Source organism: Apodemus sylvaticus, chromosome 7 (assembly GCF_947179515.1).
Source record: "Apodemus sylvaticus chromosome 7, mApoSyl1.1, whole genome shotgun sequence".
NCBI classification, from domain to species: Eukaryota; Metazoa; Chordata; class Mammalia; order Rodentia; family Muridae; genus Apodemus; species Apodemus sylvaticus.
The window spans coordinates 41,735,123-41,762,305 of record NC_067478.1 but is presented as its reverse complement, the minus strand read 5'-3'; the positions used below and the strand labels follow the sequence as shown (position 1 = coordinate 41,762,305).

The following is a 27,183-nucleotide window of genomic DNA, read 5'->3' as shown; positions in this document are numbered from 1 at the left end:
GTCACCTAGGAAGAAAAAATCCTCAAGTGGTAAACTGCCTCATAAGCACTGGTCCATGGGCATGTGGCAGTGGTTTCCTTGATTAATTATTAATGTGGGGCCCTTGCATAATAAGTAAGCAAGCCAGTAAGAAGTGTTCCTCCATGGTTCCTGCCTTGGCTGGCCCCCTTGATGGACTGTAACCTGTAAGATCGATACACCCTTTCCTACCCAAGTTGGTTTTTGTCAATATTTCATCATAGCAACAGAGACACAAACTAAGACACTAGAGAATACAAATACTACCAGAACAACGCTGTAGACCTTTCCTATCATGGAGGGAACCAGGGCTCCTAAATTACTACTTCTGTCTAGGCAGCCTACCTTTGCCACCACTGCAGGGCCCTGTTTCTCATGAGCCTAGAATCAACCTTAGTGGCACAGATGGCCATTCCTGATGTACCTATGCCACAAAGGAAAGATGCTAAGAAGGAAATAAAGCTAGGGGGTAGCTCAGATTGACAGAGAGTATGGAAAAGCCAAAGCAATGATCTGGAGTGATAAGAGGTAGATCCCAAAGAAGAAAGCCAAAAGGATTTATTAGAACATCAGATTTTCCAAGAGAAAACTCTGGGCCTTGTTGAAGATGCTGTTATGCCTGCAGGTGGAGGCCCTGAGTGTGGCCGAGATGACAGAGGTCAAGGGACATGAGGGTAACGGCCACAGAGTCCTTAGCACTTGAACTATATGCACCTTTCAGCAAGGGCAGGGTCAACTGTCACCTGTCCTGTACCTCAAGTATTCTGATAGCACTGACACTCCAGATAATGTCTATGCCCTTCCCTTGAGTGTGACAGCCTAAAGCAGTTCTAGAAGTCAACCCAACAAGACACCTCCATTATTAGGCTTTCTCTGTCAATAGGGATGTTCCTTGCCAAACTGGAAGCCACTAATGAACTAAGTCACTTTGTGTATGTCTATTCCTAGCCCTTAGTCAACAGAGATCTCCTCATTAGCTTGAGGCAGAGTCAAGCTTATGCTGTCGTGAAAATGAAGGCAGTGCCGATCAGCCTTGCGAGGAAAATCCAGACAGACGTTTTTCCCCCCTAGAGCAAGATGCTTTAAATCTCAAATCTTCATCCATCTTCTCCTTATTAATGATGACCAGCTCTGAGGGCTCTTCCCAGTTTGGGGACGTGTCCTCCTAACTGGTAAAGACCATTCCCTGGAGGATTCCTTTGCCAAACAGTGGATAAGGAATGAACTGATACTATGCCTCCTTTGTCACTGTTCTAGAATTTTGGATTCTTAAAAAAAATCCAGTTATGCTATGTGATTATGCTTTTGTTTCAATCCCAAGTGTGGAATATGGGGCTGCTTCAGATTGTCCACTGCCACGAACTGTGATTTTTCTGGTGCTCTAGGAGAGGCATGATTTTTTTGCCAGCTGCAGAGAGTTTACATTTGGAATTCTGGGGGACTCTTGAGGGTATAAATGCAAGAGCTCCAGGAGGGTCCACGGTGGATGCTGCTGCTGCATTTGCTGCTTTTGCTATTGCTGGATTGATGATTGGAAATACCCTGATGACAAAGATTGGACTCCCCTCTAGGAATCTGATGTCCCTTTACAGCAGGAAGTCGTTTAAAGAGACCCGTCCCCTTCCCCTCTAACCTTTCTCTACTACCTAGTGTTGGGGGTTGGAAGGGATTGGGGTGGAGGAGGGTGGTAGATATAAGAACCCAATAAAGTAGCCACAAAGGACAGCTATAACTCTGTACTCACTGCTGGGGAAGGCAGACAGTTAACTGAGTCTGAGAGTCAATGGACAAGCAGTTCACGCCTGGGAAAGCCCCCGAAGTTAGTCTTCCTTTATAAACCTCACAGATGACCCCAGCTATTTTCTTTTGACATCCAGAAGTCAGAGGTACTCCAGTAGATCACTGTAATTTAGACCACAGATGCTGTGAAGGTCCTTCTCTCTCACAGGTAGCAACTTGACTAAAATCATTAGGTGATCATCAGTGACAGGCTCTTCAGGCTTCTGTTTCTTACCTAACTTGTGCCTTTGTAAAAGTTCACTGCAGAAAAAAAAAGGAACACTCAAGGGAAACGACTTCTAAATTCAAGAAGCCCCAAGAAGCCCCAGTGTTCATAACTGGTCATACAAAGTACACATCACCTGTCTGTCTGTCTGACTGACAGTTGCACCAATGCTAAGAAAACTGTCAGTAGCTTAGTGCTAGAGAACTTAAGAAGTGCTTTCAAAGTTGTGCTATAGCAAGCACAGAGGAGGAGGATAAGAAGAACTTTCAAAATTGTATATGACCTACAGCGAGCACAGAGGAGGAGACAATGTGTTATCTAACACTAAGTGTGGAGACTATGGAGCAGAGTGATGCAGACCTGCAGCATCTGCTTTGTGAGACCCTACGTCTGCTGAACATGGTAGGGCCATGGCCTCACGTAGGGCTACTATTGCTCTGATGAAAACGCCATGACAACAAACGACTTGGGAAGGAAAGGGTTTATTCGTCTTACACTTTTCATATAATCCGTCACGGAAGTAAGTCAGGACAGGAAGCTGATGCTGAAGCCATGGAGGGACGCTTCTTCCTGGCTTGCTTCCCTTGCTTGCTCTGTTTGCTTTCTTACAGAACTCAGGACCACCAGCCCAGGGGTGGCGCCACCTACAATGGGTTACGCCCCCTCGTATCAGCCATTAATTAAGAAAATGCCCTACAGGTCTGCCTACGTACAGCCAGTCTTATAGAGGCATTTTCTCAATTAAGGCATCTCCTCTCCAATGACTAGTCTGTGTCAAGGTGACATAAAATTACCCAGTGCAGGCCACTTAACCTTGGACTGGGTTCAGGAACTGGATCACTAGTGTTCTTGGTGGAGCATACCGATAACACTTTTCCTGCCTAATATTTGAATCAAGGAGATAAAGATTAAAAGATCCTATCCGATCAAAGTTTCCAGTCAGAAAGTTTGAAACTTTTAAACATTGCTTGCTCCTTCTGAATTGTATCTTTCAGCAGTCTGTATTGTTGCTAGTAAGGATAAAGTTTTTAAGCACAGATAAGTATGAATTGGAACAGAGAGCTGTGGTGAGATTACACATAAATGTGCTTAGACATCATTGTGAAAACTAATCTTGTGAGATTTAGCTTTCTCTTTGACATAGATGAGCTGTGTGACCCAGAAGGTTTTGTAAATATATTGAATTGAATCACTTTCAAAAACTTAAGAGCAATAAAGAGACAGCAGTGGGATGTCTTTATGAGGAGCTGTTCATGGCTGAGTAGATTAAGCAGTATGTGTGCTTAATGTGGGGACCATGTGGGAAGCATAGTTATACTTGATTTAGTATAACTTGTAAAGATTATGTATATGTATACATACATACATATATACATACATACAGAGACAGAGACAGAGACAGAGAGAGACCTCTGGGCACCTCGTGCCTGGTGCTAGAAGAAAGCAGGCTGAGTAAGCCTGTAGCAGCACTCTTCCATAGTCTTTGCAGCAGCTCCTGCCTTGAGTTCCTGCCCTTTCTTACTCCAGTGATGGTGGTGAGACTGTAGAGTTCTAAGAGGAAACATAGCCTTTCCTCCACAAGTTGCCTCCAGTTATGGTATTTATCACAGCAACAGGAAACAAAAACACCACCCTTAACTCTTGTCCCACCAAATCTGTGTACTTCATACCAAAGATGGGAGCTCTTCCTGATAAGCAAAATTCTAGAGAACAAGGGAATATAGATAAATAATCTTTTAACAGAATCAGATAAGCGCCCTATTTTCTTCTTGAGGTACCTAAAATAGTTATTCCAACTTTTGGAGCTTGAGTCATTATTTCTTAAGATTCAGACGCAGTTTAGTTGCACATTAGCACTAATTACAGTCATGAGCAAGCCACGTTCAAGCTACCCCACCCAGCGAGAGAGAAAATCACGACAATTATTCTGAAGATCTGTGCCTCCTCACAAGATCACCAGCACGTGGCAACAGGGTGGCTGTGCACTGCTGGCAGAGAGCTGCAGTTCTCTTTAAAATCCCACACTCCGGTGCTGCCTTAAGCCCTGTGCAGAAAACAAAAAGCAAGCAAAGCCCGTGCCTTGGTGTTTAAACAAGGCAAGAGCTACGTCTGCATGTCACAGGGCCGATGCTCATACTTCAAGGGAAGATATCATATGGACCAGAACCTACTTTATGCCAAGAGCTGTGTGGCTGTGTCCTCAGAACATGACTGCTGGCCATGGAAAACCCCTTCTACCCACAAATACAGTGGCCCAACTCTAGACCAAGGGTACATGCCTCTTTCTGTACTGGAGTGATGATGCTTCTGCATATAGTTGGGAGTACTGAGCACAAGGCCTACTGTGTGCTACACGGTGCAAGGAGAGAGCATCAAGGGCATGATAAACACTTTGATTTTCCCTGTCAGAAAGCATGTGCTTCGTTGCTACCGAAAAGCAACAGCCCATCTCAAAGAGGGCTCAGGACTCCTTTGAGCACATTTGGGACGCTGTACCCTGTGTAAGCTCTTCTCGAGCCTGCGGGGCAGAACCAAACTGTAGGGTCTGTTCCTTCTCCTTTACATCCGCACCAACACATCTGTGAACATCTTCAGGTCTTCAACTCCAGTTCTACTTTCCAATTTCCCCACGGCCTCCCAACCCCAAATGCCTGCTCCTGGCTGCTGAGGAAGTCCTACCTCACGAATCCCTGCTCTCAGTCCTCTTGTCATGTGAAAGATGGAGGTCCTCAAGCCAGGTCTTAGAACTATGCTAATCTTCCCTCAACGTCTCAATACCTTCAAAGAAATGCCTGCCATCTTCCCCTCTCGGTCCAGCGTACTCCTAAGGAATCTGGGGTCTGCGCTTCTAGCTGATCTTTTCTTTAGCTCTTTCTGTTGCTAATGTACGGCTCGATTTACTTATCACAGTATTGCATACCGACCCTCCCAGGGCTGACTACAATAAGCCTGACATTCCTTATACATCTCATTCACTGACAACATCCAAGCACCCACAGTAAATATTCTTGGGTGTTTATTGTGAACCCAAAATGCATTCAGTTGCTTAAACTTGTGTAGAAAGGGGCGTGTACCCTTGGTCTAGGGTTGGGCCTCTGTATTTGTGGGTAGGATGGAAGGGGCTTCCCACAGCCAGCAGTCATATTCTGAGGGCACAGCCACGCAGCTCTTGGCATAAAGTAGGTTCTGGTCCATATGATAACTTCTCCTGAAGTATGAGTGTCTGTCCTGTGACATGCAGACATAGCTCTTCCCTTGTTTAAATACCAAGGGACAGTCTTTGCTTTATTTATTTTCCTTCAATGTTAAAGAGACCCTTGGAGCAAGAGAGACTGCTCAGCAGGCAAAAGCACTGGCTACTTTTCCAGAGGATGCTGGTTTGACTCCTAACACCCACACAGCAGTTCACATCTGCCTGTGATTCCAGAGACCCAACGCTTGCTTCTGGCCTCCACGAGCACCAGGCATACAAATAGTGCACAGACATGTACACTATTACTCATACATGAAAGCAATACCACTCATGCACATAAAATAAAAGAAATCTAATTCTTTTATTTGATAAAATAAAAATAAGAATTTTGTTTAAAGTTCTCATATAGCTTTCTGCTTTAAACTCTGGCTGAGCAATCTTTGCTGACTAATGAACAAATTATCTGAATTTAAGGTCTAAGTTGACCCACGTATTTTTTCAAGGATTTAGTCATAATTTTTTTTAATTGTTGCTGTTTTTAACAGGTCAGGTAATCTCAGACACAGTGCACACCAGTTTAAACATCCTTCAGGCCAGTGGTGTTCATCTAGAGTCATGGACTATTTCAATTAGGTACATCAAACTCACCAATCTCTATCTTATTATGTAGAATACAACCAAACTTTTCTTTATTTCTTTACCCCATTTCCCATGGGAACACAAGTGAGAGCGAATTGGGCAGCCGCTTGTAAAGAGTGCACTCAAAAGTAAATAATAAACAGGCTCATTCTAAGCAATGTATATGCTGATTACCAGTGATGCGTGGTTGTTGTTGACAGGCATGGGTGTCTACGTGGCCACTCTAAACATCTTCCTTCTTTTTGAGAACAAGTGACTCTTATTATGGTATAGCCTTTTGGGATTATTTTCATTTGAAACTGTAACTCCTCTGTAAAATAGGCTTTTAAAAAAATGGACTTAAAGGACAGATGTAATACAGATACGGCAGGCTTAAATTAATTGAGCCAGGCCTTTTGCACCTGGTGTGAACTCTGTGGCTTGTTGAGCTGGTCCTCAGTTTTGGTGATCATTGTTAATGTGGGAGATTGGAGGACTTAGGGAAACTGTGGTCAAACAGCATCCCTTTCAGATGAAAAGCCACTCACCAAGTGAGTTTAGTTACTCTTGGATAAGAGCAAATTGTTTCAAGAAAAAGTATGCAGCAAATCATTAAGCCCCTTTCAGGGAATAATGAGAATGTCCTACGTGAACTTATGTGCTCAAAGCAAGCCTGCAATTCGTCTGAGGTGGGAACTTCCAAACCACACTCAGCACGCATGACCTCTGTGGTTAGTTAAGAGGATCATTTTCTATGTATTGGCTCTCCTCTCCTCTCCTCTCCTCTCCTCTCCTCTCCTCTCCCTTCCCCTCTCCCCTCCCCTCCCTCCCTCTCTCCCTTCCCCTCCCCCCTCCCCTCCCTTCCCTTCTCCCCTTCTTCTCCCTTCCCTTCCCTCCCCTCCTCTCTCTCCTCTCCTCTCCCCTCCCCTTCCTTCCCCTCCCTTTCCCTCTCCCTTCCCCTCCCCCCTCCCCTCCCTTCCCTTACCCCCTTCTTCTCCCTTCCCTTCCCTCCCCTCCTCTCTCTCCTCTCCTCTCCTCTCCCCTCCCTTCCCCTCTCCCTTCCCCTCCCCCTCCCCTCTCTTCCCTTCTCCCCTTCTTCTCCCTTCCCTTCCCTCCTCCTCTCTCTCCTCTCCTCTCCTCTCCTCTCCTCTCCCTTCCCTTCCCTCCTCTCCTCTCCTCTCCTCCCCTCCCCTCTCCTCTCCTCCTCTCCCCTCCCCTCCCCTCTCCTCCCTTCCCTTCCCTTCTCTTCTTTCTCCCTCTTCATCATAAGCTCATCTCAGGAGCAGGCTGCCCTACTTAGCCATGCCAATATTTGGGGAAAGACTATTCATTGGAAGTCAAAGGGATAGTCACTGCCAAGGTAGGTAGAGGCGTGTCTGACAACGAGACAGTAAGTAGCCAATATGGCCAGACTATCTGGGGAAGCAATGACCAGACCCTATGCATCCTTGAAGGCCAGGATAGGGCCCCACAGTTTTGGGTGAAGGAATGGAGGGAAAGCAAGCACACAGTTGCCATTTTGAGAACACATGGGTGAGTACAGTGGGCACAGAGAAAGGACAAAGGTAGAATCAGGCAACTGTTCCAGAAAACCTTAAAGAGACAGAGGTGGCCAGGCTTATGACAGGCAGAGCCAACTAGTCTTCTGAGTTAAAAAAAATGTAATGGGAGACAGAACAAAGAGTCCTGAAAGACTTTACTCTTGTGCAAGAGAATGGGCTAACATTGCTACTGACTGAGCTGGGGATGGTTGAGGGGGATGGAATTAGTGGTCAGAGGCAGGAGAGATGAAGAGTTCTGTGGTTTCTATGTTTTCATTGTGAAATGTTGACAAATATCAATAATTCTGACCATGTCAAGAGTTGACCTTGAAACTGTTAATTGAAACTGGTCTGTCTCTTTTACTTTCTCTGTGGCCACCAGGTACAGAACCAGAACAATGTCTTTCTAAACCCAGCTTCTCCACTCTTTCAGTAGATAGTGGCCTTGCTGGGACACATCAGTGCTTGGCCTATCTTCCTTATACGTTAAATTTCCCTTCTCTATAAAGTTCGATGGCTACATAACTGTCTCTGTTCTATACATTTTACAATAGAAAGCTTCAGATTACACCCCTGGCTTCTTATTGCCTTATAAAACAATGGGATTGGCCTCTATGACTACTTTATCACCGCATCAACTGCTTCCCTTTCTTTTCACCATAGATTAACCAAACCAGAGCCATGCTTCCTTGTCCTTCAAACTTATATTTGCCTCTTAATACCCAATCAAACATACCACTGGGAAGCTTTTGTTGAATTCCATCAGACAAAACTGTCCATTCTCCTCAGAATCACCAGTCCCAACTTGACTGCTTTGTGATTGATCTGTCAATAAGCCCACGAGGAATAAACTGAAATGGAGTTGCCAATAAACCCATTCTATTTTTTCTCTCGATGGACACTACTGGGGCTTGTTTTCTAGCAGCATATCCTCATGCTGGATTGGGACTTCCTCTGATGACTGACTGGCCTGTTGAGGATGTTCAGTGTTGACCAGAGGCATCCCAGTGTGATCCTGCCCCATGGAGAACCAACAGTGAAGCCAACACCACTTCCCACCCATCTGGAAACAAGAGCCCAGGACCACCCACATGAAGGGCAGTACTCCTTCTATTGGAGCGCTTAATCCTAAAGCAAGAGACTGTGTACTGAAGCTCTCCAAGTCCAACAAATGCCTTAGAATAAAGACTTCATGTTTTGATCACCTACCAAATTGTAGAACCATACAAGATATTAAGAAAACCAAAGCCTAGTATAATATACTTTGGCCTCCAATAAAAGTGTTTATGAATAATGATAAGATAAACCTTGTGACATTTTCTTGTATTTAGTATGACAATAAAAATGCTAATCATAAAACAAGCCTTAAAAGTGGACAGTTCAATATAATTTAGAGATATGTATTTTTGATAGCTTAGGGAACACTCTCCAGGCAGGATAGGGTTCCCTATACTCTGAAACCTCTGTACAGGTATCAGAGAAGCCAGAGGAGAATAGACAAGGCCAGCTAGTGAGAATTCAAACACTGAGCAATTTTTGACATCCTCAAACACTACAGATGGTTGGGTGTGGCAGCATACTTCTGTAATTCCAGCACTCAGGAGGGAAGAGGCAGGGGAAATTCTGTGGGTTCAAGATTAGCTTGATCTATGTAGCAAGCAAGTTCTAGGCTTCAAGGCTATACAGTGAGATCCAATCTCAAAACAAAACAAAAACAACAAAAAAACAAATCAAATAAGCAAAAACCGACCAAACAAAAAGCAACAAGGGATGTACTGATCACAACACTATTTCCAATCAGTCCATGTGACATCTTCACCTCCAGGCCTCTGATTCCTCCCCAGAGCCTCTCACTTCCTTTTCTTGCTGTCTTTAATTTCACACTGAATAATCTACCTTGGGGGAATGGTAGAAAGTTTTATTGAGATTTTTTTCCCCCACTGACTTCATATTTTCTTTTGACTTCCTTTCAATTCCTCATTTTTTATATTTTAAACGATTTCAACTGATCTTCCTGATTTCTTCCTTCCTGGAATTCCACCCTGTACCTGGACTATCAGTTAAAATCATCTTTGTAATATTTTAATTATAAAACACTTTCAAGTGAGTTCCCTGAAAAGGGGAAAAACCATACTGATTATGGCCATGAAAGCAATACTTTTGAGTATCTGACATATTTTTCCAAGGACTTCATGATTACTGCTGTGATGAACGACTCTCCGAGAGAACCCAATGCTAGGGTTCGCAGGGATGCTTTTCTGAAGCTGCTCTCCCTTGGTACAACTCTGAGACCCTTATACTCTTGGCTGTCTAGCTCAAAAGACTAGACCTGAAGTGTTTCAGACCTCAGAATTAGTTGAGAAGCATTCGTTACGAGGTCTGTAGGCCTAAGAGAACACAGCGCGGCTCAGTTGCACATTAATAATGAAGTGCCTGGTTCTACTCAAGCAATAGATCCATCAAACAGGGGTTCTGTTTAGTTGGTTGCAAACACACAATACCTCTCAGGAAAGAGAAGGCTGACCACACTGAGTCCCCAAGCATCTTCATAGAAGAACACTTCAAAATAGGAAGGGCAGAGGGGAAGGCTCATTGATTCCAGCAGGCAATTTCTGTATGTCTATCCCATTTCCCTCATCCTTACTTCTACTGCTATGTGAATAAAAGAAAAGCAAGGTTCTCAGGATTAGTTTGGCTTCCATATATAACTAGGAGCCTAGGAATAAGCATTAATTACTATGGGAAAGATACTAATATTTCCATAAACCTTCATCTTAACACAAAACTTATTTATGCTATAATATTATGGCATTTAAATAATATTAAGACAACCAAAATATTATATGTGTGTCTGTAAATAAAATGAGTCAGATCATGATTCTGGGAAAGATTGAGGGAAAGATTGCTAACGTTCAATTTTCTCATATGTTTTCAGCTTTAACAGTCTTCTGTGAATAATTCTTAAGACTTTTAAGATTACATATTTAACTAAAAACTAATAGTCTTAAGTCAAAGAAGATGTGGGTACCATTTTACACGTTTAAATAGAGGCTAGCTAAGTGTACGAGCTTTAAGTAACTAATGACAAAATACCAAAATGGGTGCTGGGAAGGTGGCGCAGTGCTTAGGAGGAGCACTGCTTCCACAGAGGACTGGGTTTGGATTCCCACTATCCTGTTGTGCAGCCTTGGGAGCCCCAATGGCCGCCTCAGGAGCCCCAGTGGCCACCTCAGGAGCCCCAGTGGCCACCTCAGGAGCCCCAGTGGCCACCTCAGGAGCCCCAGTGGCCACCTCAGGAGCCCCAGTGGCCCCTTCTGGCCTACATGAGCACCTGCATACAAGTGCACACACAAAGGCACAAAAATACACATACTCAAAAATAAAACTGTTTTAAAAAATACTAAAAAGTTTTAAAATATATTTTTTACACAATTAAGATACACTTATAACTGTGACCTCCGAAAAGTTATAATGCTGTCAGACAAATAGCATATTGTGTTATCAATTTTTAACCATAACTACACTTACTGGCTAAGAATGAATTTCTTAAATGTAGATTTATAAATGATTACACCAACAGTTTCCCAGAAAGTCTTCCACCCAGATGAGTATCAGTGCCATTCCCACTATTTCTCTCTCATGCTGTTGTATGATTTCTACTTAGTTTTGATTGCCTTTGTTGGTACCCAGAACTATCAAGCTTATTCAGGTATATTTTCATATAAATACACACAATGAAACTATTGAGTCGTAGCTATTGATCACTTTAAAATTATTTTTCACTATTAGGTTAGCTCATTTTTAAAAAATATTTGTCAAGTGTTTCTCAACAACAGTGTATCAGTGCTCAACTGAAAATAGTGTATTTGATGTCCCTCCATTTCATTTCTGCCTTTATAACTGGCATTATACACTGTAACATTTTACACTGTAAAATGAGAACTCTCTACAATCAGTCCTGATGATAAGGTCACTTGATGGCTTCACCTTATTCTTTTCCATGTGTCTTAAACGCTTCAGTGGTCAATCGCCACTTTATTTCTTAAATAACCAGTCAGTCTTTCATTAAAAGCCTATTTGAACCATTCGAAATATTATCTTAAAAAAGGCAAGTCTAAAACCACACCCCTGAGCTTTAGTAATTGACACTAATAAAGCAAATGTATGTTCCAGGCTTTTGTATTTGACTTTAGGAGAGGATTTAAAAGGGCTAGCTTATGTCACTGGACCCAATATGAAATTACAGTGGAGGCTTCATTGACTTATTCTCCCTTCATATCATCTACAAAAACCGTATTAGTTCTCAAGAAGATGCCATAGAAATGCCCAGAGCAGAAGCCAGGCTGTTCTTTAGCAAAGTCACTGCTGTTTGCTTTGCAGCAGCCTTTTCCTCTCAGAAGAAGAATTTGTAGAATGATTTGGATTGGTTTGTTGTCACTGGTTTTAACAAACATACTATTTCATTGTCACCATAACCCCATGAAGCCTTAGAAACAAAGAAGACCAAGACCAGCAAAAATCCAAATTTCTCTGGCCAAGATCATAATCAGAAGGCAACAGAGTCAGGGTTAGCCTAGGTTATCTTATGCCAGACCACTGCTCTTTCTAAAGCTGTGTGCCTCACACCAAATGTTACTAGTTAAGTCATTGAAGCAACTGCCTTCGTACAAACCTACAAATGATGTGCTGACGTTGGGGGGCGGCAATTATCTGATTCCACACCCTTCACATTTTTCCCCTCTAGTTACCCAAGGATAGGCTTTAGAGGAGTTTCTCCCTATCATGAAGTACCTACTGAACTGCCTTGAGATAGCACCTTTTTTTTTGCCCCTTAAGACAATCACATGGTATCTTATCTTCTTTTGTTTTGTATCATTACTTCTTACGACACTGAACAGGTATGCAAGGGATGTCATATAAAGGCAGATAAAGAAACATGAGTCTGGCAACAGAATACAGGAAGAAACCCTGAGTTCTTCCCTTCCCCAGCCTCAGATGAGCTCAGCAACTTCCTCAGACCCTGTCCCCTCTGTAGACTTGGCATAAGGACACTGATCTCACAGAGGCTTTCAGAGGAAGACCTCAGCTGTGCCTCTTTTAGCCATACCCACCCTGCCTTGAATTAGCCTTGCTTCACCTCTAGGAAGCCTCTTTTTTTTTTCCTTACTAAAGTTTTATCAAAAAAGAAAGAGTGCCAATGTATTTTACACTAAAAAGTGAATTAATTCAATTAACCTTGAATTTAGAAGGAAATTATATCTATGTAGGTATCCAAGAAGCACTTCAAAGAAAACATCTTGCACTATTCACATTTAAGGTAAAAAAAGTATACTTAGACTTGCTTTCCCCCAGAGAAGGATTAAGTTTTAAATGTAAAACTCAAAATATCTTTTCCTATCATTGATGTGCTTCGCTGATAGGCTAGCTCATTACTGACTTAAAATCATAAGGCCACTAGCAGATCAATCCTGGGTTTGCACTGTCCATGACTGCAAATGCTAGGCATCTATGAAAATTTAGTGAATAATAGCTTGTCTTACATTTAGCGTGGAAAATCGCATAGACTGGGAGTGTCACTGAAAGGGGGGGCACAGGGGTTTCAGTTTGAAAGCCAATCATGATTGAGAAATCCAAATCACTGTATAGACATAAAAGTTTGAGGCCAAGTCAAGTCACACAGTGAGGAGGGCTAACATCTGTCAGAGATGTATGCCGGGGGCAGGGAAGCAGCCTGCAGCCACTAGTCATCCACCCTCTGAAAAGTACTCCTATCAGCCAGTGCATTGAACATCTGGAGAACTGTCATGCTGGGGGCAGGGCGGGGGTGTGTGTGCAATGAACACTCCAGGGATCCCACAGACACGAGAGAAGAATTTCCAAGTCCTTTCCATGGACATGGTAGGGTCAATGTCCTGTGTTCACAATCCACCCTGGGTGTGTTCTTGCCAATGAAACACAGCGGAACAAAATCTAGGTCTAGTTACATCTCAGACTCTGGTTTCCTCATTAGCTAGACTTCGCTGGGGGACTCTAATGCCCTAGGAAAGAGGTTGAAAAGTGCCCTCCAAAGCAGACTGCACCAGGAGCAAGAAGGAAAATTAGCTCTGGTCCCTAGCTCTTGGGACTGAGCCCAAGGAGGTGGTTCTGGTTGAGCTGTGTTGGTTACATTTTTGCCAACTTGATACAAGGAAGATGGACCCTCAATAGAAAAAAAAAGTCTCTGTAAGCCTTACTTAGTAACTAGTATGGGAGGACCCAGCCTACTGTGGGTGGTACCTACCTTTGGATAGGTAGTCTTGGGTTGTATAAAAGGCAAATTGAGCCAGCCATGAGGAGAAGCCAGGAAGCAGCAATTTCTCCATGGCTTCTGCTTCCTGGTTTCAGCCTTGAGCTCCTGCCCTGACTTTTCTCCATGATGAACTATAAGCAATAAGAGGAAATAAACCCTTTCATCTCCAAATTGCTTTGAATCATGGTATTTATCACAGTGACAGAAAGTAAGCTATACATATGGTGTCATGCCATGGGCAGGGAGCAACTTGAGATAAGACGTCGATTGTTCTCTGTGCTGTTTGTCAAACTCTTAACTCCAGGAAGAAAGCTAGTTTCTCTCAGAGAGGCTGTAAGGATAGCATGCTCCACTTCTACACCCACTGAGAAGAACGAAGCTTGAGCCCCTGATTATATGTGGTAAAGAAACAGAAACAGGAAAGTGGGAGAAGAATCCTGACAAAGCAAGGTGGCCTGCTACATCTGTCCTTTCCCTCGCACTGGCTATGAGGGACAAAATGGCCATCCTTTGGCCCAAACTATACTCCTGTAACACAGAAACAAAACAGTCAGCCCTGACAAGGGTACAAAGTAGAAAACAGAAGCCCTTCAATCCACAGGCAACATGTTGGTGCTCCACAAATACATATCACGTGGCAAATGCATACATTAAAAATTTAACTGCATCTTCATGTTTTAATTTCCATGACGAATATACTTTAACTTTTAATATTGTCTGAGGTTTTCCAGCATCTCTTTGAAGAGATCATTGATTTCAATAAAGTACTAAGGAATACATACAATAACATATACCCATGAATGCTTCATTTTCTCTATTCTTTCTAAGATAAAACCCTATAGAAGCCAAATTACTAGGTCAAAGGGTTTTCAGTTGATATTTATAGCATACGTCCACCCACTGAGCACATAACTCAAGACTCCTTTGTTTGATCAAGGCTGAGCTGAAGTGAATAGATACTTCTCTCAACTCACAGCATCAGGTTATAAAATTATGAGTACAACTTACAAATCAAGTCATAGTTAAGTGAGATATGTGTGGGAGAGAGAGAAACAGAAAGACAGAGATCTCCTTGGCATGGAGAAATGCCATGAGACATAGATATACTAAGATATACACAGATATGCTATATACTACGGAATTGCAAAATACTATGAAAAAGACAGATAAAAATTAGAAACCTCATTTGGAAAATGGTTATTACTGTTACTAAGAAGAACAAGTGAACATACTCAGCAGTGTGGTGATGTAAGGGTTAAAAGAGCTGGCTTAGCCAACTCACTATTGAAGCCTTAAAGTAGGCTGCTATATACCCTTTCGTAGGCACATTCGGGCTCACACAAGGGTTGAAGAAAACAGAACATTGCATGTCAACATTCTTAAGGAAGAGGTCATAAACAAATGCACACAGTACTGCCTTGATGGGATAAGAGAAACAGAACACAACAAAACTACGTTAGGCCACAGTCTATTGAATTACCTAGCTAGAAGCTAGAACGGCTGTAAGCTGCACACTCTGATACTAACCAGGATAATCATGAGCTGCAGCTGAGGCTCTCTGGCGTCAATCTCACAGTCAGAATGAGGCTAACAAGGCAGTGACAAGCTGGGGCAGTTGCTCAAGACAGCCAGTAGGAATTACCAGCATCAACACACAGAGAATATGAGTTTTGCCTCTGGGACTCAACTTCTTTAAACTGTAAAAACTCGGAGTCTGGAGATGGCTAAGATTCTCTCTGCCACAGAAGGCCTCCCGGGCGGGGGTGTATCAGTTCAGAGGTTGTGTTTTACACTATCTGACCTCACACACTGTCAGCCTTCCAGCAGCTGACAGCTTCTTTGCGTTCCTAAGGCCCGCCCTCTCCACGTGAGCCGCTCTCCTGTGAGCGGCCAAGCAGGCAGCCCGTGTCTACACATGACCCACGTGAATTCCTTTGATCCTTCAAGTCTGGCCTTAAACACCATCTTTGCAATGCACCTCCACTGTGGTCTTTCTTTCCCTGCTGAACCTTAATGCTTTTTGAATCACTGGTAATTAGTTCTTTCATTTTCTGTCTCCCCTGCTAAGCTGCCAGCTCTCTGGATGCCAAGGGCTGTATCTTATTCTCCATGGTCTCCCTGCCTCCTGGAACAATTCCTGGCATTTGGTAAATATTTATTAAATAAATAAATAATGATAGCATGCTAAATAAGTACTCAAAGCCTCCAGTTAGAAAGTAACTTCCAATTTCTCCCACTAGGCCACCGTAAACCAAATGAACGTGCTGACATTTATCGTTCTTTTTGCGAAGGTTAAAAAAATGTTAAACTGGTCTCTGATTCCTCATTGCTTTTCTAACCCCCCTACCCCCTGCTGCTGCCTCCAGTTACTCACACTTTTTTCCCCTTCTTTTCCTTTTACATTGGGGTGAGCAACCCCTGCGACCGATGCCCGATGCGTGCCAGCCAGGGATGGTACAGCAGGGCAGTGTCCTACCACTGAGCTTCACTTCCATTCCTATCTTCCAAACTGTGAATGGGGACGCCACCATGTTGGCGAAGGGTATTGTTAAATACAGAATAATATAACTTCAGAGTAAATGTTGAGAGTTTGGGTTCACTTTGAAATTAAGTTTTTAATTTTTTGAGCTTTCCTTCCCACGTACAAAGTATCTATATGCGAATTATAAAAAAGACATGGAAGAGCGACACGCCCCAATTTTAACTAACGGAAAACAAAGAAAACGGAAACATACGCTTAAACACAGAGAATGTAATATTAATGTATAATTATTGGACATCTAGCTGTAACAGAAATATGCCAAAGTACACACACACTTTAAATGCATAGAAAAAAGATTATAGACATAATTAAAATGCCATTATACACTTCTTGCCAAAGATATAATTTCACCCAGGCATTTTTTTTAGTTTGGTTCTTTGAGACAGGATCTCTCTATGAGCTCATGGTGACCTCCCTGAACTCATTATCCTCTTGCCTTTGTCTCCAAAACACATGGATTATAGGCACGCACCAAACTTTGGCATCTTCAAAAACATAACTTTTTTTTTTTTTACCATATCCCAGAATGTAACTGTAAAGAGGCTAACAGAGATGATACATTAACCATTGACATTAAGAAATTTAGTGCTTTTTAAACTCTATTTTCTAAATATTCCATTTTAATTGATTTTATCGTCTTTTAACTAATAAAGTTTAGCTCCTTGACCTTCTGAAGGTTTTAGCAAGGTTTTTATCCAGACAGTGTGGGGGAGAAGGCGTAGAGCTGGGGAAGAGTGAAGTGGGGGATAAAGACAGTCACCCACCAAACACTCAGATCCCCGCACCAGCTCAATGTGCTTGACGTCAGAGGGCCTTGAAGGAACCCCACACCCAGGGAGAAGCTCACCACAGTTCTGACAGATGCAGGGAGCCAATGGGACACCTGTGGGGCGTCCATGACGAACGCACACATTCTTTCTAGGTGGCACCAGGTTCTTTGGGATTCTCACTGATGGAAACCTACCAAAATGCCATCAGAAGCTAAAATTATGAAACATCTTAAAACACCAGAGGTCATGCACAGGCTAAAACTACAAGTATAGCCTCATAACAGATCCGCGTAGAATAAAGGGTAAATTTAGTGTGGCTAAAAATGGGAAGAAATAAAAAAAGAGAGATCTAAAAAGATGAGCAGGGAACATATGCTACCCCCAAACGAGCAGTTCTAAAAATCCTCAAAACTTAAAAAATAAATTAATACGTTATAACTGAGAGTGTATAGGAGCAGTGAGACACCACTGAAGAGAGAATAAATGAACTAGATAGCATCTGAGGAAGAAAGCATGCTGAATAGAAAGGTTCTGGAAAGGAAGAAAGGGATGTTCAGATATGCAGTGAAGTGTAGCATCTAGTCATAGTTGAATGTCAGACAGGAAGAGAAGCGGGGTAGGTAGCAACCAAGGATAACTGAGAATCTTTTAGAACTGACGAGAGATGCTAATTCTCAGTTCAGGAAACCCAGCACAACTTCACTAGGAAAGCCACATATAGAAGAAGCCACATATAGCACATGTGGCTATAACCACACATGCTATATAGAAGGTCATGACAGGTAAGATTTTTTTAAAGCAGATAATTATTTAAAAGCAGGTGAATCAATGACCTCTGATGAGCAACAGTGGAAACCAGGTGAGTGAAATATTATTTGCGGATGGAACTGTCATCCTAAGAGTTGTTAAGACTGTCTTTCTAAACCATGAGTGACTCTCCAGTAAACAGCCTATTGAAGAAGCTTCAGAAGGGTACAATTCAAGAAAACATGAAGAGTAAAGGAATGCCGAGTAAAGAAGTCCAGAACAAAGTGGTAATGTCTAAACACGAACCGTCTCTGTCGTTGACAACAGCTAACGAGGGTAACACTGCACTGAAGCGTGAGGACAGTCAGAGCAGGAACTCAGTTCCTACATTTCTTGTCTTAAAAAATATGTGACCAATCGACTTGAAGGCATAACTATTAAATTAAGGGTGGTCAACAAAGGACTAAACAATAGAATATATAGCTCCCAAACTATAGAAAGAGGAAAGTTACAACTGGTATAATTAAAAAGAAGGAGCTGGAACAAACAGGGTGGAGAGTTATAGCTGAATTGTGAGTGACAGTTGTGGTACTTGTGCCAATGAGTACCATCAGTAGAGGTGGATAAACAAACACACTCTCCGCAGGCGTTGAGGCTCCCAACAGAAACCCCAGTCACCACGATGACCTTAGTGCAGATGGTGCCAGGACCTGACGATGACCTCGTATTAGTGTGTCAGAGATGGCTCTCAGGTTATAAGCTTGGCCAACTGAGTGAACAGTGATGGGCACCCAACTCCAATTCCAATAGTTCAAGCCTGAATTAAAGACCAAGTCAACGGATGTCCCAAGAAAGGGACGAATGGTGTGTGTTTGCGATCACTGTTTCAAGAAGTTGGCAGGAGGAAATAAGTGTTGGCTGACAGGCTGGCTGCTGGGAGAATCCACAGAGTTCAGGAACACTGCACAGGTGGTTTTGCTGGCTCAAATGAAGATACTTGAAAACGTGTATAAAGCAGATAGAATGCGAGGTTAAAGATACTGATGACGGGGGAAACAGCTCACATGTAAAGGAGGCCAGGTGTCATTTAAAATACAAGTGCTTACCAAAGGAGACTAATCAAGTGATCAGATCAAAAGGCACAACAGCACAGAGCAGGTGAAGAATTCACCTCTGTCTCTCCAGGGTGGCTGGAGCAGCATCTTGCACCACCTTTTACAACACCATGTTAACCATGTGTGACAAAGAAGCCTTATTAGGTAAGGAGGCGGTGTCTCCACACACTGAGGACAAATGAAATGATTGTAAGGAAGCAACCAAACCAGGCTGAGCTTCAGGGTACACTTTCACCCTACAGCCCCAAGGCAGAGTCCACTGCTCACAGGTCAGGGTGTAGCTGACACCAGGGCAGCACGGCTCCCAAGGGACCGCTTCATTGCTTACATTCCTCGAAGAAAGCACAAGTCAACAGTTTCCAGGCAAAGAAAAAGGAACTTACAGGAGAAAAGAGTCGAGGCTAAATACTTTAATGACAAAAGTATCTTTTCAAATGACTTAAACACACTGATTATATTCGAAGACTGTCCAAATATGCGGCCTCAGGAGCTGAGTCACCAATATACAGCTCTGCAGTGACCCCAGTGGTGGCCTTCAAGGAACAGGGTCCTGCTGACCTTCCTTGCTAAGTTACAGAAACAGAGATAAGACCCGAAGAACACCCTAGCCTAACTAGGGTCTGCTTGGAAGGAGGAAGTGAGATTTTAAAGGATCTTTGTAGAAAGCTAGAAGAAAGATATAATAGCAAAAAAAAAAAAAAAGGACAAATTCACAGAGAAGAATTTATCAGCTGTTAAGTGAATGTTAAAACTAATGTAGCAATGCACTAGAATTCCAGATTTTATTATAGAGACTGGTATGTTAATACTGTAATTAAAATATCAATATACCTACTTCTCAGTTTTATATATTCTTCCATTTTTGAGTCACTAGAAAAGCATGCATGATTCAGTTTTTAAAGACTGGGAATATAGCTCTGTGGTCCAATATATCCTTAGCATGTATGAGACTCTGGGTCTAATTTCCAGAACCAAGAAGAAGAATTTTAAAATTCATTAAAAAAAAGAAAAGAAAAACCCTGTTTCACTCAGTCTGTTTCACGGTTTTCACTCCATTTCTAAAAAGCATACTCCTTCCTATTACCCAAGACTTAAATTTTTTACAACTAACCTTATTTTAAAGCTTGCAAAGTAAAGTATCACACACTGACACTCACCAGGCCCAAAGTCTCTATGTCTCAGTGAACTGTGGCTAAGGTTCTTCCCTTCCCTCTCCCCACACCCCTGCGGTCACTCAACCTCACTTCATCTCTCTTCTCCCCTCCTGAAATGCCAAGAAGAGCAAGGGCCGCCCTTAGGACTTGTGATACAAATGGTAGTCAGATTAAAGGATTTTCAAATATGTATCCTCCTCATCCCTTCTCAATTATCCAAAAAGTGATAAACTCTGCTTTAAACCATTTTCAGAACTGGACTAAATCTTCTGATGAAATCTAGAAGGGAGAAAACACCCAGGTATAGGAAATAATAGTGTGTCCAGACAATAGCCAAGAGTTAAGTCAAAACAACTTAGTCAAAGGTAAATATACTGGTCAGCCAATATACTTACACTTAAAGTTGTACAGTGTACTCAATATCTTTCACATATAATCCTACCTAATTTTATTCAGTAATCTTCATGTCTTCCAGTATGTAAAAAATATACATTTGGTATAAATATAGTATCCATTGTAACAGTGCAGGTTACATTTCTTTTTCTTCTCATATTTTTAGTCTTTTGAGAAATGATCTGATGTAGACTTGTCTGGCCTTACTATGTAGTCCAGGATGACCTTGAACTGTTCCCCCAGCTCTCACCTAAATGCTGGAAATATAGATATGCATCACTGCACCTGACTCAAATTGCATGTCTATAAATCAAAACATATTTAACATATAGAAAGCATGTAAATACATACTAACATAAGTAAAGAATACTAGTTTGGGGGCTTGAGGGGCGAAGAGAGTGACTAATAAATTCTAGTATCTTTCAAACAGATCCAAGACTTGAATCACCTGCTTTTTATGTAGGATGAACTTATCAAAAATCTTCAAGAATACTAATGAATAAAACCCTAAGATTGCTGGTAGGCAAATGGCCTTTCCATTAGCTTTGGCTTGATGATATTGGTGTTACATCTGAGTTTGAACTGTGATTATTTTAGTTCAGGTACTTTGAATGGCACAAAGAGAAATCATCAGTCAACAATAACCACTGGAAGGACTCTCACACCAGGGATACAATGCATTCTCAATTTCCCCTGCAGATGCTACTTTGTACCAACTTTGTGTTTTTGTTAAACCTAGGCATAGTACTTGGTTAAATACTTGGTGCCTACTAAGTTTTTTTACTTGATTATTAGACTTGGGTTAGCTTTTAAGCTAACTACAAAACAGAAGAGGAAAAACCACTGTCGTGTAAAACAGTGGTAAGCAAACAGATGAGTGCCTGTTAAGTCCTGGGCATTTTATAGCTACCAAATATACACAAGAAGTTAAAAGGAACTAAGGTTGTACATGCCAGCCCAGAAAGCTAGTATTGGTTAAGTCTTGAATCTAAACATGCAGATGGGGCCACGTTATTATTCGGTGGTAGGGTCTAGAATGAAAATTTTTTAGATTATCTAAACTACACAATAAAATATAATCTTTATTTGGATTACTAAAGTTTATTATATCTTTAACATCTAATGCATAGCTACTGGCTATGTGGATAGTTTTGTGAGTCTGTTTCTCCCTCCAGGAAATACACTGTTATAGAAAAAAGGAAAGTGGGAGCTGGGAATGTAACTTAGCGGTAAAATGTTTGCCCAGCGTACACAAGGCTCTGGGTTCAAGAACTAACGCCATATGTGAACAAACAGACAATCAAAGAAAACACCTGAGGATTAACTTTATCTACCAGCACATTTCCCCATGGGAGAGCTACCCCCAAATGTTAGTGACTTGTCTCTTCAAACGCACGAGTCCTATATTAGTAAGCAACACTGCATAACAACCACAATTAGCAATAATAGCTTTTGGTATTTTAATCCCCAAATATTAGTTTTTAAGTCAGTATTCTCATATTAATTCTACATTTCATGATGACTCTGAGAGCAATAAATCCAATATTTTAGACAATCACACAATCCTAAATTCTATTCGATATTTCCCAGCTGAAACTCCAAATTAAAGAGGTACAAATCAAGTCAAATTCACCATGCATTTTTGCTGTAAACTACCAAATTGTTTTGTCTTCTTCCTCCTAATCAACACTGAATGCTTTAAAAACTAAAAAAAAAAAAAAACCAAAAAACAAAAAAACAAAAAACAAACAAACAAACAAAAACCTACCATTTGGATGGCTCGGTGTCTCCAGACACTGTCTTTTCTCCCTGTATTCATATCTTTTCCCGCCCCTCCCCCTCTTCACATGTCTTAATAACAAGATTAATGCACTTTTACAAATGATATGTTTCTTTACCTCCATCTCTTTTCTTTTTTTAAGAATGTTTTTATTTATTATGTATACAGTGCTCTGCTTATGGGTATGCCTGATCTCATTACAGATGGTTATCAGCCACTATGTGGTTGCTGGGAATTGAACTCAGGACCTCTGGAAGAGCAGTCACTGCTCAGACCTCTGAGCCATCTCTCCAGCCCAACCTCCATCTCTTAACTACTGATAGTACTGCTTTGTAAAGGAACTTCACAAAAACGTCTGAGCATAACACCATTTAAATAGCCAAATTTTCAGTCTTACTAGAGTAAGACGTAGCAACGATGTGATAACTGTCGTTCCAAATTCCACCCAAAGTCTAAGTTTAATGGAAAAGATCACTCATGTTTTAATGGAAAGATAAGAGAGTAAAAAGAGCTTCTAAACATATTCTTCAGAACTTGATTCCTGTTCAGCTTTTAAAGTGAAAGAATTAAGAAATTTTCATAGAGAGAGACTAAGATGTGTGTATGAGTTGTGAAATCCATTCAAGCAAGCTAGGTGCTTCGCAGATGAGTAGGGTTAGGCTACGTGTTCTTCCTGCTTTCACAACAGAGCATGCTTCTAACCAAAGATGGCGGTTAAATGCCATGGTTAAAGGCAGTCTAGGTTTTTCAGCCCAGCTGAAAAGCTCAGTGGCCAGTACAAGGAAGTATAACACATAATTATTCAAATAATTCAAAATCAGTTCCTATTCCAGCTTATTTCATTAACATGGAATCTTCTACCATGATCCGTATTTTCTAACGCACTCAACTCATTAACATATGCTCGGGTATTGGAAATAACCTATTATCAAACACTTTGATAATCGGGTTTGGGGAACCCAGTCCTCACCTGAATGATGTCTACCTGAAATGATCAATCCTGAGGATGCTCTCTGACATGCACAGGTACACTCATCTCTCATCAAAAGCAAATCTGTAACCTAAACAGCGTTTGTTATGAGCATTTTCTAGGTTGACAGAACCACTGAATAGTGTGAGTCAGCCTCCCAGAGTTGGGGAAACTGATGGAAAGCCGGCTAAATGATTCAGCATGCTACAGCAAAAGGAGCTGGTCATGAATTTATAATTCCTGCTCCTGTTAGGTGTCTTGGCTCTGGGAGCCTCTCTTACCTGGTACCCAATGTGTAACACATGATACCGTAATCAATACATTTTCTTAAACATTCCTTCAGGAAAGACATCATAATGTCTCCCCCTCAGACACACTTCTAGATAGGAAAGTTTCCAAGCTGTGTGACAGCTCTGACAGAGCCCAGTTGCCAGCTTCCTCAAGGTTTGCTCATGGAAAAGGGTAGGGCTGGGGCTGACTGTAATGGTGGGGATGCCATTTTCTCAGCAACACAAGAGACAGAAGAAGGGTTGAAGAAAACAAAATAAAATATAAAAACAAACAACAACAAACAGACAAACAAAAAGGGGTCAAGAGAGTGAGGTGGGGAGGATGAGCACTGGCAGATGTGTTTCGGTGCCAAGAATGGCATTTAAGGACAAGCGCCACCAAAGGGCAGAGGATTCTAAGCAGGTCAAACATGTTCAGAGATTGTAGAATACTATTTGGGGTAGCCTTAGGGGATGCTCACTGCCTAAAGCAGGTTAAAGTCTTCCCGAGAATCACCCCCACCCACACCAGCCAAAGATTTACTATACTAACTGCACCAAAAAACTTCAGAAATATGTAGGTCTTTTTCCATTTAATGACCACATGAAAAGATTATGTATTAAATGTTTTCATCTAAAACTGTACCACCTCTAATGAGGAGAGGACATCCATTTTGTGACCTGACCAGTTATCCCACCCAGCATTTTCTGAGAACAGGACAAAGGAAATGTGCCAAGATGTTCAGAATGAAATCGCCATTATTGCTCATTCAATAGCTTGGATTTATTTCAGTTCAGCTCAGTGTAGTGACATATGACACACACACACACTCCCCCACACTCACACACAGATCCTGAGTAGCAGCAGAGGAAAAAGCAGGGTTTTACAATTATCCAAAATGCTCTTAAGAAATTAGTGTCAAGCGTGGCTATCCATCCATCCATCCATCCATCCCTCTGTCTGTCTGTCTCCCCATTGTGACCCTGAAACCCCTCATTTCCCTTAACCTAACAGAGGGTGGAGGAAAAAAAGGATTAAAAGGATGTAGTCCAAATGTACACTTTTGTGCAACCGTGTGTGTGTGTGTGTGTGTGTGTGTGTGTTTCCTCCTTTAGGCTCTTGGAGGTCATCAGAAGGAAAAAATGGCTCGAGAGACAAGGTTTCAGGGCCTACCCAAGGGGACACTTCCAAGGCCAAAGGCAGGAGCTCAGGATCGACCAGATGGGGAGCCAGTTCCCAAGGCTCCTGGCAGTATTACAGAAAGCCCAGGCCATGCCGCCGGCCTTTGATGCCCCTATGCCATGCTCAAGTCCCGCTTATATAAAAGGATGCTTACAGTCCAGGTGCTTCTTCTTGGGGCCCATCACCTCATGAGTGGTGGCTTTACAGACAGCTCTTGCTACAGCAGAGCCAGTCACGCTGTACTGAGCGGCAGCGATCCGATCCGTGAGCGTTTGGCCCGACATCTTCACCGGCCGCGTCTACCGCCTCCTCTTCTGCAGGAAATAAGAGGAGATGGTCCGGCTTTCACCCGCACCGCCTTAGCTGGAGCGCCCGGCCTTGCCTGCTCCCTCGGTTCGGCAGCTCTCTCCTCCGCCGACCCCGCCCTGGCACCGCCTCTTGGGACCAGCGACGCGCCAAGCCTAGTTGGTCCATCGCGGTCCAGGGCTGTCAGCCACCCGCAGGGTAGTCCTTGCATCGTGCCACGGTCCCCGCTTCCCCACACCCTGAAGCGGTCACCACATCCCGACTTCGCCCCCTGTCAAGCAGCACTGTCCGCACAACCCTATTCGGTCGTGCGAGACCCGGTGTGCGTCGGGCTTACTCGGGACGCCGCGCCCAGAAGCGCGCACCTTTCTCTGCCCCGAGCCGCAGCGTGTCTCCCACGGCACCGCAGGGCCGCGGCCACCTCCTTTCTGTCCCGGGGCTGCGGCGGCGGCAGCGACTCATCTTCCTTCGCCCTCCATCCCCATAGCCCGGCAGCCCGGAGCCGCGGTGCGCCTCACCCTTCTCGAGCAGGATCTCAGAGGGCGGACAGCCCAGGCCCCGCCCGGCCGTTAGCGCGCCACCGCCACCGAGCTGTCACCCGGCCGCCTCTGCCCTTCTCCGCGCCCTGGGATTATCCCTCGAATCCCCGGGCCCTGGAGCAGGGGAGGGGACCCGTGCGGCCCAGCGTACTCACCCCGCCCCAGGAGCACCGCAGCCCGGACGCCGCGCGAGGTAGCTGGGTTCAGGCACGCGCCGCCCTGGTGTCCCCGGGCCGCGATGCCTATAGCCCCGGCCCGGCCCCTGTCTCAGCTCCGCGGTCCCCGCGGTCCCCGCCCGCCGCCGCCTCCGCCAGCGCCGCCGCGTCTCTCTAGCGCTCGGCTCTGCGTCCCCATCCCCGCCCCCACCTCAGCTGGAGCGCCTGCGACGAGTCAGGTGACGGCAGCCGACGAACCCGGGCCAGCCTTCTGCAGAACGCCAGCGGCCCCCCCTCCCCGTCGCTCCTGCTCGCCGCCCCCTTCGGAGCTTTAAACACGAGGAGGGCCGCACGCGAGCATCCCTGGCCCGCGACGGCGGAGGAGGGGGTGGGACCGGAGGGGCGCCGCGGCTCTAGAGCTCGCCTTCTTGCGCGCGCCCTGCGTCCCCGCGCGCACCCGCTGCGTCCCCGGGGCGGACCTGGTGCACGCGCGCCGCGCACACCTGCCGGGCAGCTGCGGGATGCGCGGGGGATCGCCGCGGGTGTGGGTCTGGGGAGAGGGAGGGCTGTGAAGGCGGAGGCAAGGGCGGCAGCGCCTTCTCGGAAGAAGCAGGTCTGTAACTAGCTGGCCTGTCACCCGATGGCAGCGGAGGCCCAGATGGGCAGGGCGATTTGAATTGTCAGATTCTGTGGCCACGCGACCGTTACCTGTGCGCCCTCAGCTCCTTGAGGCTGCTCAACTTGTCTCAGTTACTACAGGGAGCCGAGTGGGCAGGTAATTCTAGCCATCTTAGTCTTAAAGCGATACTGAGGTATGCAGTAGAGACAAATAGCAAAGCAATTAGCAGAATGCCAGATTGCACTCGTCTTGTAATCATTTGCACCCTTAAAATGTAATTTCTGCCATTTAAATATGTCGGAACGTCTTATATTATCTGAATGTCGAGTGTTATTTGCATGGGATTGAAGTCGGTTAATAATTTCATGAGTTGACATTTGCAAAGGTCATTGTCTTAACTATTCTTTTAAATTCCCAGGGTTCAGATCAGAAGTTCCCTTAGGTATTCCCTTGACTTATTTTCTGGCTTTACACAGGTGACCTCTGTTCAGCCCCCAAGGTCATATACACCTACTTACACACATCAAGGTTCTGCCTTGTAGTGCTTTTTCTCTTGGTCCAGGGTTCAATATCCAGTCATGACTTCCTGACAGCTGGGGCTGATCCCAGCAGCAATTAGAAATCTTGTTGACTAAAGAAAGCCCAAAACCACCACCAAGAAGTTACATATACTGGTATTACTATATGACCCCACAGTCCTGCACAATGTTTACCCAACAGAAATAAAAAACACATTTTTTCTCTTTGAACTCTCACTCGAAATTAGTAGCAGCTTTATATAATGGCCCTAAGTCTATTGATAAATAGCTAGAGAAAACATGTTATACATACAACAGAATACTACTAGTTAGCAATAACAAGACAGGAATGAACAGCATGGACGAGTCTCAAATATACTATGCTTCATGAAAGAGGCCAAATCACCAGCATGTTATTTACTATGTTGATCCATTTATGTAACAGAGTAAGAAAGGTAT

General features: G+C 43.6%; 1 protein-coding gene across 3 annotated transcripts in view; it reads right to left on the bottom strand.

Moving 5' to 3' along the window:
• The window catches only part of Snap91 (synaptosome associated protein 91), a 121,827-nt gene extending 96,075 nt beyond the window's left edge, over window positions 1-25,752 (bottom strand). The window contains exons 1-2 of one of the 3 annotated variants that reach the window (XM_052187703.1): window positions 25,588-25,752; window positions 24,742-24,901 (exon numbers count right to left, since the gene is read on the bottom strand). In XM_052187703.1, coding sequence (XP_052043663.1) covers window positions 24,742-24,871 — 130 coding nt within the window. In that variant the 5' untranslated portion in view covers window positions 24,872-24,901; window positions 25,588-25,752. The remainder of the gene's footprint in view (window positions 1-24,741; window positions 24,902-25,587) is intronic. The other 2 variants (XM_052187701.1, XM_052187702.1) reach the window with 2 other exon arrangements.
• Window positions 25,753-27,183: the final 1,431 nt, after the last annotated feature.